The sequence below is a fragment of the Pseudorca crassidens genome, chromosome 4 (genome assembly GCF_039906515.1).
Source record: "Pseudorca crassidens isolate mPseCra1 chromosome 4, mPseCra1.hap1, whole genome shotgun sequence".
Lineage (NCBI taxonomy): Eukaryota > Metazoa > Chordata > Mammalia > Artiodactyla > Delphinidae > Pseudorca > Pseudorca crassidens.
In genome coordinates this window covers 20421447-20434696 of record NC_090299.1, presented here as the reverse complement: position 1 = coordinate 20434696, position 13250 = coordinate 20421447, and the positions used below count along the sequence as shown (strand labels likewise).

The window sequence follows — 13250 nt, the reverse complement described above, 5'->3', positions numbered from 1 at the left end:
ATTCTAAGTCTTGGGACATGTCCACATCCTGGGAGCCTGCTTGACGTGTCCCTGCTTCAAAGTTTCTAGACTCTAAGTTTCTAACAAGTTTCCAGAAAACCTTACACTTTTCTGAAAATTCTCCCCTGTAGGGCAATGGGATGACAAGTTACATTCATTCTTCTGTTTTCTAAGCGGTCTTTTACTAGGATGCAGTGTCCCTCCTGGCACTACTCTCTTCCCCCTCTAACACTAGATGCCACACTATCTTCATTAGAATCTGAATAATGACAATATAGCAACATAACCACCCCTAAGGCCTTGCACTCTTCCATCTTGGCACCAATCATTTTTCTGTGATGGCGATCAGTAGCCTTCTATATATTTTATACTTTGAAAGAATATTGTAAAATATCTTTGAAAGAGGTGTAAGGGTGGATATGAAAAGCCATTCTAAGTAATTTCATCTCTAAACTTTGATTACTAAGTTTATTTCTCAAAGGTTGAGGAAGGGGAATGCAAAGAAACAGAAATGAAGGAAATCTTACCCAGATACATGATCAACCATTCCTAGCAAATAGCGGGACGCAATTTTAATAGAGCGGATGGTGATCTATTAAATTTTCCGGTGTCAGGTTGTGTGTAGAACAGAATCCAAAACCTTAATAAAATTAAGCTGTATTAGATCTCTCACTTCCCTTGATCTCTCAGACCACTTTGAGAAAGAAATTAGATAAAACTATACTTTGCTCCATGCTCCATTTCCTCTCTCTGTTCTCCTCTCTCCCATTTCCCACCTTCACAACAACAACAAAGACCCAAATCCCAAGCTACTGCATATTTTTCTGACCAAAACTCTCTGGGAAAAACACAATGATGAGTGTGCCCTGATGTCTCCCAGGTCCTGCAGACAACTTCAAACAGAGTACAGCTGAAATCGGGCTGCAGTCACTTTGCTTGGTCCTGGGGGAAGGACCCAAAGGCAAGTTCCCAGCTGACTTTATCTCTATTGCACCATATCTAAGTGGGGAAGGAAGTGGCTGGAGATGCTCCAAAGGACCTTGTTCTTCAAGTTAGATGCTGTTTTTTGTGTTGAAGCCAGCCAGTGAAGAGGGACAAAGGTGCACAGTCTGGGTGAGCGGCTCCATGTCTTCTGGAGTGAAGAAGTGTTTAAAATGAACTCCCGGAGTGAACATTAAACTGGGAGTACAGGAATCTGGGTTCTAGTCTTAGCTGAGCCTCAATTTCCTCATCTATAAATTGAGATAGTTGAACTAGATGATCTCTAAGAGGCATTAGTAATGTGTTGGAAGAGATTCCTGTTGGTTTCAGGTCCAACAAATTCCTTGAATTGTATTCAAAACGTGTGTGTGTGTTTGTGTGTGTGTGAGTGTGTGTGTGTGTGTGTGTGTGTTTTCAATGGTGTCTGGACCTCCCAAACTATTAAAAACCATTAAAACTGATTTCAAACTCTAAAGTTCATCTAAGTGATTTTTTATTTGAAGTTGCTTCATTTGGCTTTTCAGGATACAAAGATCACAACTTTTCCAAGTGTATTTGGAGTAACTAAAATAATCAGTGCATATATCCTTTCCAGCACTAATCCTCTGATGCATGTTTAAAAAATTAATCTAGACATTGATTATAACTTAACCAAGAAAATCATCTGCTATAAACTTGTATAGATTCTGAATAGTTTTAGATTAAAATAATTGACTAATGAACTTAACAGCCTCAGTTTGTGTGTACATGCAAATCTAGATTGGAATACCTTCTGTCTCTAAAAATAAACATAACTTTTTTTTTCTTACAAGTTTGCAGTTGTCAGTTATGGGTTACACACACAGTCTTAACGAAATTTGAAATGGTCTTTAAGAATGAGTTGCTTTGAAGTCATAAATAAGACAAAAATTTTATTTCCTTTTGGAAAATAATCCATAAGTGACTTCTTTTCCCTAAGAATTGGTGATTTATATTCTAGTAAGGATTTTGGAGTCCAAGCAATTCTATTACTTATTTGTTTCGACTATGAGAACTTTCTTTTTATTTCTCTGGTATTCAATTTCCTTTTGCACCTGAAAAATAAAGACAGTGAACTCAAATAAAATGTCCTCAGAGATTCCTCCCTCCTCAATGATACTATGGCTATACTTGGTATTCTAAATGCCCTGTTCTCAATACAGCCATCCCAGAGCTTAATGGAGAAAAGGTGGTGCTTTCATATTAGCTTTCTAGTTCTTTTGTTAATTAAGAACAAATTTTTCTTTCTTGTCCTCAGTTCACCTGAATGCTCCTAAAATCTAAACACATTAGTAAATAAGAGAGCTTTGTTTTTAATAGGTTTCTCTCTTCCTTTATGAGTGATAGAAGTTTTACAATGTGTGTTTAATTTTCCCATAATTTTTAAAAGGCAAATTTCACTGGGGCCATGAAAGAATTCTCTGGTATATCCAGAGTACATAGAAATCGCCATCCCAGTTGGCTAAAAAATAAAAGCTTGGTTAAATTGATTTGGCCTGGCTCCCAGCGTTTCCCAAGCATTTAGCAATATCTGGGAGTTAAGTCCGTCACCTTCAGAAGCTGCAATAACTCTTTGATTCACTGTAGTCCCATTTAGCACATTGCTCTGTAATAATATATTTGTGAATAATATGAGAAAGTAGATTCTCCTTCCAAAGGCACCGTATTTATAACTTAGGATAAGAAGGTCTCTGGGATATTGTCAATTTTAAAGTTCTCCTTCCAAGTTGGTTGGTTATGTGGCCACTGGGGACATGCTCTTTCTTCCTTTTAAAAAATTATTTCAGGTGTCACAATGCTTCATACAGATATGATAAATTTTGTTTTGATATCTTAACACTGATGAATTGGATGACACATTTTTAGAGGGGATATTTTCTCCTAAGGACCACCACTTATACTCTCCAAGCCATAGTGACTTTATACTCCATAAGAATGCTACTCGGGCTTCCCTGGTGGCGCAGTGGTTGAGAGTCCGCCTGCCGATGCAGGGAACACGGGTTCGTGCCCCGGTCCGGGAAGATCCCACATACCGCGGAGCGGCCGGGCCCGTGAGCCATGGCCGCCAGGCCTGCGCGTCCGGAGCCTGTGCTCCGCGGCGGGAGAGGCCGCAGCAGTGAGAGGCCCACCACATGAAAGGCGGTGCCAGCACATAGGGGAAATGCAGTGGTTAAGGAATTACACCTGCCCCACTTGTAGTTACAGAGACACTTTCTCATTTAGAATCATAGAATTCTACAAAAGACAATGTGTCATGATAGAAGGTACCCTATGATATCATCTTATCCACATCTATCACCACTTAATTTTATAACTGGGAAAGAGGAACAAGGGGACGTAGCAGATTTTCCTAAAGCCGCATAGCCTAGTTGACTGGAAATCCCAGACTCTTCTAAATCCTCCAGTGTTTTCATGACACATCATGTATAGAACCTGTGAAGAATGAAACTATCTAAAACTGCCCTCTGTAAAGAGTTTTTGATAAATGAAGGTTCCTATTATTATTTGCCTAAATTTTATCTTACACCTAAATTACTTTTTGAAGATTCATGAAAAATCAAAGCTAAAAGTATCAGACTGTTAATGTTACAAACCAGCAGCTTCCATATTTTTCTCTTTACTAATTAAAGTCCTAATTGGTGGTTGCTTAGTTGTTCCCACTAGAAATCAAAACAATTATTTTGCTAATATTCAAGCAGCTGGAAAATATTTGGCATATCCCAATTTTGTACTTAAAATAGATGGTTATTTTTAAAAGAGAGGTAATATATTTTAGGTTGTTAAGGATGATTTGTTGAATACTTATCGAGCTACAGTATTTTGAGGCTTGCCTTATTCCAAGTCCATTGGTGCGCTCTCAATTCTCACAACAGCTAGCTCCTATTCAATGTCAAAATACAAATTTCAATAACTGTCTCTAATGCCACAGTAACTTTAGAGAGATGCAGCATGCCTTTTAACTATTAAAAAAGGGTCAAACCTGGTGCAAAATTACATAAAGGCGCAGTTTGGGGGACAGAATAGAAATTGAATACACCAAGGTAGCTGCTTGGGAAAATGAACAGTATATAATCTAATATCTTTAATTTTATATACATGAATATAATGTATGTCAACTTTGTACATGAGATACATACAGTATTTAAACATTTTACTCAACAGATAAGAATTTACAATAGGGCTTCCCTAGTGGCGCAGTGGTTGAGAGTCCGCCTGCCAATGCAGGGGACATGGGTTCGTGCCCCGGTCCGGGAAGATCCCACATGCTGTGGAGCGGCTAGGCCCATGAGCCATGGTCGTTGAGCCTGCGCGTCTGGAACCTGTGCTCCGCAACGGGAGAGGCCACAACAGTGAGAGGCCCACTTACCGGAAAAAAAAAAAAAAAAAAGAATTTACAATAGCAATAGAACTGACTAAAGGGCTGTCCACTTAATATACTTAGATTAGATCCATACTTTAACAGGAAAAGAATTTAATAGTTTACAATCATAGAAACACTGACATTTAAAACAAGACTTTATAAAATAATTTATATATATTCTAGCATCTATTGAGAGGAATAATTTGCATTTGTGGATGTGTGCAATGAATGGCATATTCAAAATTTTTAGGTGATAAAATAATTTAGAAGCAGTTCATGCAGTGGTCAAAGCAAGGGATGGCAGTTCCTTCAAGATGTCCTTTCTCTTTGACATCAGTGGATATCAGATACACACTAGGTACCATTGGGGCACACTAGACCAAGTCTCCTCCAACAATTACTTATATAAACATCAATATACATCAGTTGATATCCCTTCTTCCATAGTACAAGTACAGGTCACAACTTCTCTCAGCTGTGGGAGTAGTCAGTTTATACTTAAAGTGATTTAATGTCTCTCCTGGAGTTCTAAGTGATATATCTCTATACAAGGTAACTAACAGAACTTCCTGGTTTTTACAACTTTACTCTGATACTTCACAGAGTGCCCCCCGTGTCCTGTGACATAAACATCCAGCAGGTAAGATTTTCCAGGCTGAAGACCTTTGATTGTTTCTGTGGTCACTGCTTTGTGCAGGTTTTGACTGTGGAAATATTTACAGAGGACCTTCTCTGATTTCTTCCTTGTATCTGGTCCAAGGCATTGGTTTTGCTCTCTTTTCTTCTGGTCTTCACTGTAATTATCATCCACTTCCTTTTTGTAGATGCAAAACTTGTTCCTTTCCTGGGTGCCTAGCCAAGCCACGGTGGCTGAAGAACAGGTGCGCAGCTTGTCGAAGGCTTTGATGCGCGTGTCTTCAGGAAGAGAGGGAAATGACTGCTTACTGGGCCTGGTGGTAGCTAGTATTTTCAACATAGATGCTCCCTTCTTGTTTCCTTTCAGTCGAATGAGATATTTGGCTTTAGGTTTTCCTCTCAGCTGAAACTGTCGAATGCCTTCCACGTTCTGAGACAGAAGAAGTTTCCCATCTCTTCTCACTTGGATTTGGACAGCGTCCAGACAAGAGTGAATAAATAAGGTGACTTTTTGGTGAGACGAGACTGGAGCAAACCGTAGAAACTTTGCCCCCTTCCTTTTAACAAACACATCCGTAACTTTCCCATCTTTCAGCTCAACTGTCTTCTGTTTTGCTTCTTCCTTGGTCCTGGCAAAGGTGCCCACGTAAGCAGTGCTCATATTGCTGTTGCTGTTGGCCACGAAGACGTCAAAGTAGTACTGCGTATCGGGTTTCAGATCCGAGACGGTGAAGATGTTCTTGTTTCCTATGCAGATTTTCTGAATGTCAACCTTGGGCCTCGAGTAGGCGTGCCTCCCCAGTTTTGGAGACGGCTTTGTCAGGAAGCTGTGCTCTTTACCTGAATTATCCGAAGCAAATCCGAAGTGGGCAAAGTCAAAAGGGCTGAAGTCCAGACCGGGCTTTGGTGCCATCATGAAAGCGTCGTCTGCACTCAACTTCGCTTCCACTGCGCAGAGACTTTTGAAATTGTGCTCTTTGTTGATGACCACACAGTACTGAATGGGTTGTTTCAGCAAAGAGGCCGTGGGGCTCGGTTTCCAAGCCAAAGTGACCGTGGTGCATCCCAGGGAGGTAACGTCGACTCTTGGGTCATAAGGTAATTCAGGGTAGGGCTGGTCAGACTCTGGAGTTGTGGTGGCATATACTTTGAAATGTGTGTCTTTCTCTGTTGAAAGAAGCTCCAACTGATATAAACCAGATGGAGAACTAGAAGATATGAAATATTCCACGTCGTTGCCTTTGTAGGAGAATAACTCTGCGCCTTCCTCATTAATGATCTGCTGCTTCTGCTGAGCCAGAGGCTCTGGATCACCTAAAAGACACAAGAGAAGCACAGCCTACACGTCAGGGCATGTGCTGTGGCTTGCCAACCTTAAATTGTGTTCTTAAGACAATTTAATTTAGTTTTTCTCCATTATAAAAAGAATACATGTTCCCAGTAGAAAACTGGGAGATAGAGAACAAGATAAAAAAAAATCATCCATTAATACAAATCCATATAGTCCTTTGTTAACAGTTTGGTCTATTTCTATCAGTCTTCCTTCTACACATGTTTATGCAGTTGTTACTATTTTCTCTTATTTTTCTCTGCAACTTTATAACATTTATGATCATGCATATATGTACCTAGAGAAACCTCCATTTTTCTCACTTAATATTATATCATAAAAATGAAACTGTTGGTTAATTTTTGACCATTATAATAATGCTGTTATATATGTAAGGCTTTTCTGATTTTACATTATTTCTTCAGGATAGATTCCAGCTGGTAGAATTTTTAGGTCAAAGACGGCAAACCTCTTAGAGACTAATCCCTACTGTCAATCTGCTTTGACCAGAAGGGTTCTGTCAGTTTGCACTTGGATGGCTAGCCATTTCACTAATTTCACTTTTGTTAGTAGGACTGGACAACCTCATTAAAATATAGACTATAAAGCACCAGTAAGAGGACCTAATTTTCAACGTGTAGAACACACGCTCAGGAGGAATACAGGGAAAGTACTGAAACTAAAATAACGTTTTCCATTTTTTGTTCTTATTAATATCAGATGTCACACAGATATCGGTGTTAGAAGACCCAGAGAAGGACCGTGTAGCCAGAGTGGGAATGGATCTTTTCCAGCCGATCACTGCAGGTTGAGAGTGAGGTTTGTAGAACTTCATATTCCTAAACCACGCAATTAACACAATCATCATGTGACTACTCATTCTATCGCAATCTCACCACTCCCCATATGCCCTTTCAATATTTTCCTAATTACAGCGTTCCCACATCACTGTACGTATCTAGCTGGCTACCATCCTGTCATGGCACCAGTCTCAAGCCTTCACTTCAAGCTAGGATGCCTTTGCCCCATAAAGGGAAGCAGCGTCAACCCAGGGCCTCATACAGACTCTACTCATTTCTTTGTATCTGTCATTTGCTTTCCACCATCTGCATCTTCTTCAAATGCCTGACCTATTCCTCCTGACTCTCTTCTCATCCTGGACTTTCCGTGGGGCTCGATGCCCTTTTGTTCTCTCTTTGTGGCGACCCTTTACTCCCCAGAGATCAGAGGCTCTTATCCTTGGGTGCATATTAGATTCACCTGGAGGGGAACTTTTACCATCCCAGTGTCCAGACCCCACCCCAGGGCAATTAAATCACAACCTCGGAGGTAGGATGCAGGCGTCAGTAGCATATACAGCCCCCAGTGGTGAGTCCAGTGGTTAGGCAAGACTGCAAACCACAGCCAGGGAAGCCGATGCTCACCCCTTGCCTTTCCTCACTCCTTCAGCCCACACACCTGTCTCTCTCAACCTTTTATTTCACCAAATCACCGCCATCTGATGTCATCCTCCGTTTCCCTCATCTCCAACTCCAAATCTCCAGCTTCCCCCATGTATCCATGCTGGTTTTTCTTACTAAGAGAAGGCTGTCTGTCTCATAAGCCTTTCAGCTATCCATCCAGAGGTCTGGGGTCAGGTCTGCCGCGCCACTTACCTGAGCCTTCCCCGCTCGCCTCCTCTGGCAGCTCCTGGAGGCTCAGCGTCCACGCTAAGGGCGCATCGCAGGGAGTCACTGTGACTGACAATGGCGTGTTGTCTTCTTCAACCACAAAGAAATACCTGGGTGAAAGTGGACCACTTCAGACCGAGGTAATTCATCCTAACACTTACAACCAAGATTAGTGGGAAAAATCGCTTGGTTTAATTTGTATTCACTTAACAGAAAATCAAACTGGCTATCTGACATAAATCATGATATTTTCCGCAGTAACCGTGGAAGTCCAATAGCCCAAGGTTCTGTGACCAGATTTACCATCGACACAGTCTGAAATAATTGAAAGACATTGAACCAAAATGTGGAGTTTGGGTGTTACTCGAGTTAAGAATCAAAACTTACCAGTTTGGGGGTGTTATTTAACACCAGTGCAAAGTAAGTCACAACCAAGAGGAATTTCCATGTACGTTGCCCTACAGGTACTGCATTTTCCATAAATTTGGCGATAAATTTATAAGTTACCCCAAGGGCACTCTAAAGCGCCAACCATTCCAAGAGATCATTTTCACAGCAGTGTCCTTCTAAAATGCATGTTGGTCTCTGGCAAAATAACACTGTATTCAGGCTTTCACAATCTTGACTTTTGTTCACAGTTTTACTATTCCATATCCTTTTGGAGAGAGGTATCTAATGACCATTTGAGAAATATTTTTAAAAGGTAAAGATAACTGTGTCAGTCAGTGGAAAGGCACATTTCTCTGTCACTAAGATTTTCTGTTGAATTAATAACCTAGTGATTTGAAAACATTTTAAAAGAACAAAACATTCTCCTCTATGCTTTCCCCTTAGATTTTTTAAATGATGTCTCAAAAGAACTTTTAAGTAGAATAAAAATATTGCCTATGTATAACAATGCTATATATTCTTACTCTGAATAATTTAGATGATTCCATTTATCTTTCAAAGCCCATAATCTTGCAAGGGAGGAAACAGTGGTTTCCTCACTGGTTTCACGGCAAAAAATAAGCAAGTTTCACCTCCTAGAGATTGCACCTCCTGGGTACCTCTTTGCCTCTCGATTCTCTCTCTATCTACCCCAACACCCTCTCCAAACTGACCACCGTGGCCAGCTGCTCCATCAGCCTCCTCTGCAGTTCTTCTCACCTCCCCGACCTCTAACCCATGGGGTGAACCAAGGGCCTGTGCTAGGACACTCTTTTCTACCCGTGCTCATTCCCTGTGTGATCTCACCCAGGCTCACAGCTTTAAGCTCTTCTATTTTAATGATTCTCAAATGTAAATTGTCAGCCTGAACTCTTAGCTAAATTTTAGAGACAACTATCTTCTCACCATCTTCCTTTAGAGATTACTGAAAGTTTCAAACTTAAGATGTCTAATCCAAACTTCTCATTCTCTCACCAAACCAACTTCTGCAGTCTGTCTCTACTCAGTAAATGACAGCCCTAACCTTCCAGTTGCTCAGGACAAACGTTTTAGAGGCATTCTTGACTTTTTCTTACTCTTCCACTCCACATACACTGAATCAGCAGTCATTTTTTTTTTTTTTTTGGCTTCATCTTTAAAATATACCCAGAGTCCATCCCTTTGTTCCACTTTCCCTGTTACCACCAGATCAAGCCACCATTTTTTCTTGTCTGAGCATTGCAATAGCCTTCTGACTGGCCTTGTTTCCACTTTGACCCCCTTGGTTTATTTACCTCCTTCCAGGAGGAGATATCCATGTACACCTAAGTCTGAACACACTCGCTGCAAACCCTCCAGGAGCTTCTTGTCTCATTCAGAACTTGCAATGATTTGCGTCCCCAACCAAATCTCTAAACTCGTTTCCTCTATTCTCTCCCTTCTTTACTCAGCTCCTTGCTCTCTGTGGAATGACTACGGCACACTCTTGCCTCAGGGCCTCTGAACTTGCTGTTTCTCCATCTGAGATGCTCATCCTCCAGCTGTTGACCTTACGTGCTCAGTCACTGCATCAACTCTCTTCTCTAGAGTCGGTCACCATCTCGCCATAGACCGACTCTGACCCCTTATGTAAGACATCACCTTCCTACCCGTGAAGCTGTTCTACTCCTCTTCATTTTTCTTCAAAGCACTTATCACTACCTGATGTATTAGATACACCTTTGTTTGTTTTTTTATTTTCCCACCTCCCCCAACTAGAATGAAAGCTACAAGAGGGCAGGACATTTAGCTCATTGATGAAGACTTAGAGACTAAAATAATTATTAATAAATATTTGTTGGATTCATGAATAAGTTTAGCTTTTCACTTTTGGGGAAAAAAGTCCTTAATTGTTCAGAGAGTCTACAACTTCCCCAGCAGTGGGGCCTCTGCCTACCTCACTGTCATGTCATCATCCCTTTTGCTTTCTGTGCTCGAACCACGTAGGGCTTCTTTGAGCCATTGGGATGTTGTTTGCTCTGCCTGAAATACACCCTTTAGTCCTTATTAATATTTGTAAATAAATAATTTTTTAATTGAAATATAGTTGATGTACAGGCCCTTACTAATATTTAAATGTCACTTCTTCAGGGATGCCTTCTCTAACTGTTCTGGCTCAGGTGCTCTCACATACTCCGAGTGTCCTATACTTTTCACTTTGGGCACCTATTGCAATTTGTTACTATATATTTATATTATTATTCGATTAATGTCATTTTCCCAACAAAGGCCCACTTAGGGTTCATTTTCCATGTCATTTTATTCTCAGCATTTAGCACAGATTTCTGCAGGTAGAAGGCACTTGATAAACTCTTCTTAATGAATGCATTACTAAATGAATAAACAGAACCCAAGAATCATAACACCTACCTTATTCTGGCCTTAGGATACCTACACTTAGTCTGTTTCTACCTGAAGATACTGAATCTGAATGGAAATATATGTGCTTTCCCCCCTTCATTATTCCAAGATGAATTAGGAGCTGGAGGGTGGAAATAGGGCTGTGGAAGGACAAATAAAGTGAAGACCCTATAAAAGCAAAAAAAGCTTGTTCGGAATATAGTAAACTTAGGCAATCATCCAAACAAAATAACTAGATGATTGCACTCTTTACTATATGGAAATTTTATGGACTTAAGCATCCCTAAAGAGAGGTGTCAGATGGTTTAATTTTCAAATTCAGTCAACTTTTGGAGAGTAGAATTTTGTTCCTTTGGCCAGGTTGCATAGGTGATATTAACCACATAAACATGACTGAACCTATGAACATTACAAAGAATTAGGTAAGACAAAATAATTTATTTAGCATCGTGTAATTTTAAAAGTATTCAAAACTTTTTAGTTTTGTTTGTTTTTGGTTTTTATGTGGGTAGCCGAGCTAACCAGTGCTGAAATCAATGTGCACGTTCACCTATTATCTTCTGTTCTCATTTCAATCAAGAAAGTAGTTTATTTCCAAAAGTATGCAACTGTGTCTTAGTAACTTTAATACAGGCCATAAGCAACCAATAACAGAGAAAACAATGCTTGCATTCCACAGGGTAATCATTTTACATATGAAACATCAGAGAGTCCCTCTAAGTCAACATTTTCATATGGAAGCACTTATGATTAGGGATAAAAGACAATCTGAATAAACTTTAACAATTTGACAAACATTTATTGTCTAGCATGCACAGTGCACTCACGGAAGGGAGCTGCAATCAGAGATGATAGGGCACGACCTATGAGCACCAGGCTAGTGAGGGAGACAGAAATGTGACAAATATGCTCCAAATTATAAGGCCAGAGTTGAGGGATAAACACTCCGTGAACCATTTAGACTTTGGAATCTATGTATAAACATAAGCATAATTAATGAATTTGTTTTCTTTTGCTATTCTCTGCTTCCAAACTTTATCTGGAATTTCATCTTTAGTTGTAATATCAACAATGTCTATGTGGGTTCTCCCATCACATATTTCACCCCTAGAAATGACTGTGGCCACAACTCTTTAACTATTGTTAACATTGCATCCAAATGTAGATATCAAAGTCTCCAATCATGATTTGTGGGGGGGGGAAAAAAACCCAAAAGAATGAACAAATGAAAGAAATAAAAACAGAAGGAGGAAAGGAGCATGTGTTGTTTTGAAATGTCTTATAATAAAAACATGTTGCTTCAAAGAAAAAAAAATGTAATTTTAAGACAGCGCTTAGAACCAAAACTTATTTAGTTTTTAAGAGACTGGAAGATCAAAGATAAACCATTTATTTGATTAAGTGAAATGATTACATAATGAGGAATGCTGTGCTTTAAAGAACACTGCAAAGCAGTGCACAAGTACATTTGGGAAATCAAAGTAATTTTTTAAAGAAAAATTTGGATTCACTCAAAAGTTTCAAGAGACAAAAGAATATGACAAGCAAAATGGTTCGGCATGAATTCAGCTGACATTTAAGACTAATTTGAAGCATTAAAACTGCCTCCTCTACCCTTCCTTCTTTTCACAGACTGAGTCTCTGTAAATACTAAGACATCGCGTTCCTTTAGTGTAATCATCCTTGCATTTTGTGCCTTCAGTCTTAGGAATGTCATTGAAAGAGTCATAATTATTTTATATATTACCGACAAATCAGTTCCTAACCTATTACTTCCATTCAAACAAATAATTTCATTCAGATGGTGCTGAAATGATACCCAAACAATAGGTCACACCAGTCAAAATATGAAAACTGATTATCTACTCTCACACAGACTGACCGGATGGTAACATGTCTGTGCCATTCAGTGGAAGAGGAGCACCACGTTCCATTCTTATTGTCAATTAAAACTGAAGTGACGGGGCTTCCCTGGTGGCGCTGTGGTTGAGAGTCCGCCTGCCGATGCAGGGGACACGGGTTCTGTGCCCCGGTCCTGGAAGATCCCACATGCTGCGGAGCGGCTAGGCCCGTGAGCCATGGCCGCTGAGCCTGCGCCTCCGGAGCCTGTGCTCCACAACAGGAGAGGCCACAACAGTGAGGCCCGCGTACCAAGAAAAAAAAAAAAAACAAACTGAAGTGACAAGAGAAAGACGACAATAATTTGATACACCTCAATCTTTGGAAAATGGATTATTGATGACATGACATAGTTTTATCCTTTGGAATGCCAAGGTGCCCTAGGTTAAAAGGAGAAACTGTTTTTGAAATATGATAAAGAGGAGTTTGGGTACTGCAAAGTAAGTAACTTTAAATATAATTAGTTTATATGATTGATTGATTGATTGATTGATATATGTTGATATATGTAAGTTTTAAAGGTCAAAATACTTAGAAGCATTATGTG

General features: G+C 39.9%; 1 protein-coding gene across 1 annotated transcript in view; it reads right to left on the bottom strand.

Moving 5' to 3' along the window:
• Positions 1-4045: 4045 nt before the first annotated feature.
• NDNF (neuron derived neurotrophic factor) overlaps positions 4046-13250 on the bottom strand; it is a 44572-nt gene continuing 35367 nt past the window's right edge. Inside the window, exons 3-4 of the mRNA XM_067735177.1 lie at positions 7982-8106; positions 4046-6310 (exon numbers count right to left, since the gene is read on the bottom strand). Coding sequence (XP_067591278.1) covers positions 4917-6310; positions 7982-8106 — 1519 coding nt within the window. The 3' untranslated portion in view covers positions 4046-4916. The remainder of the gene's footprint in view (positions 6311-7981; positions 8107-13250) is intronic.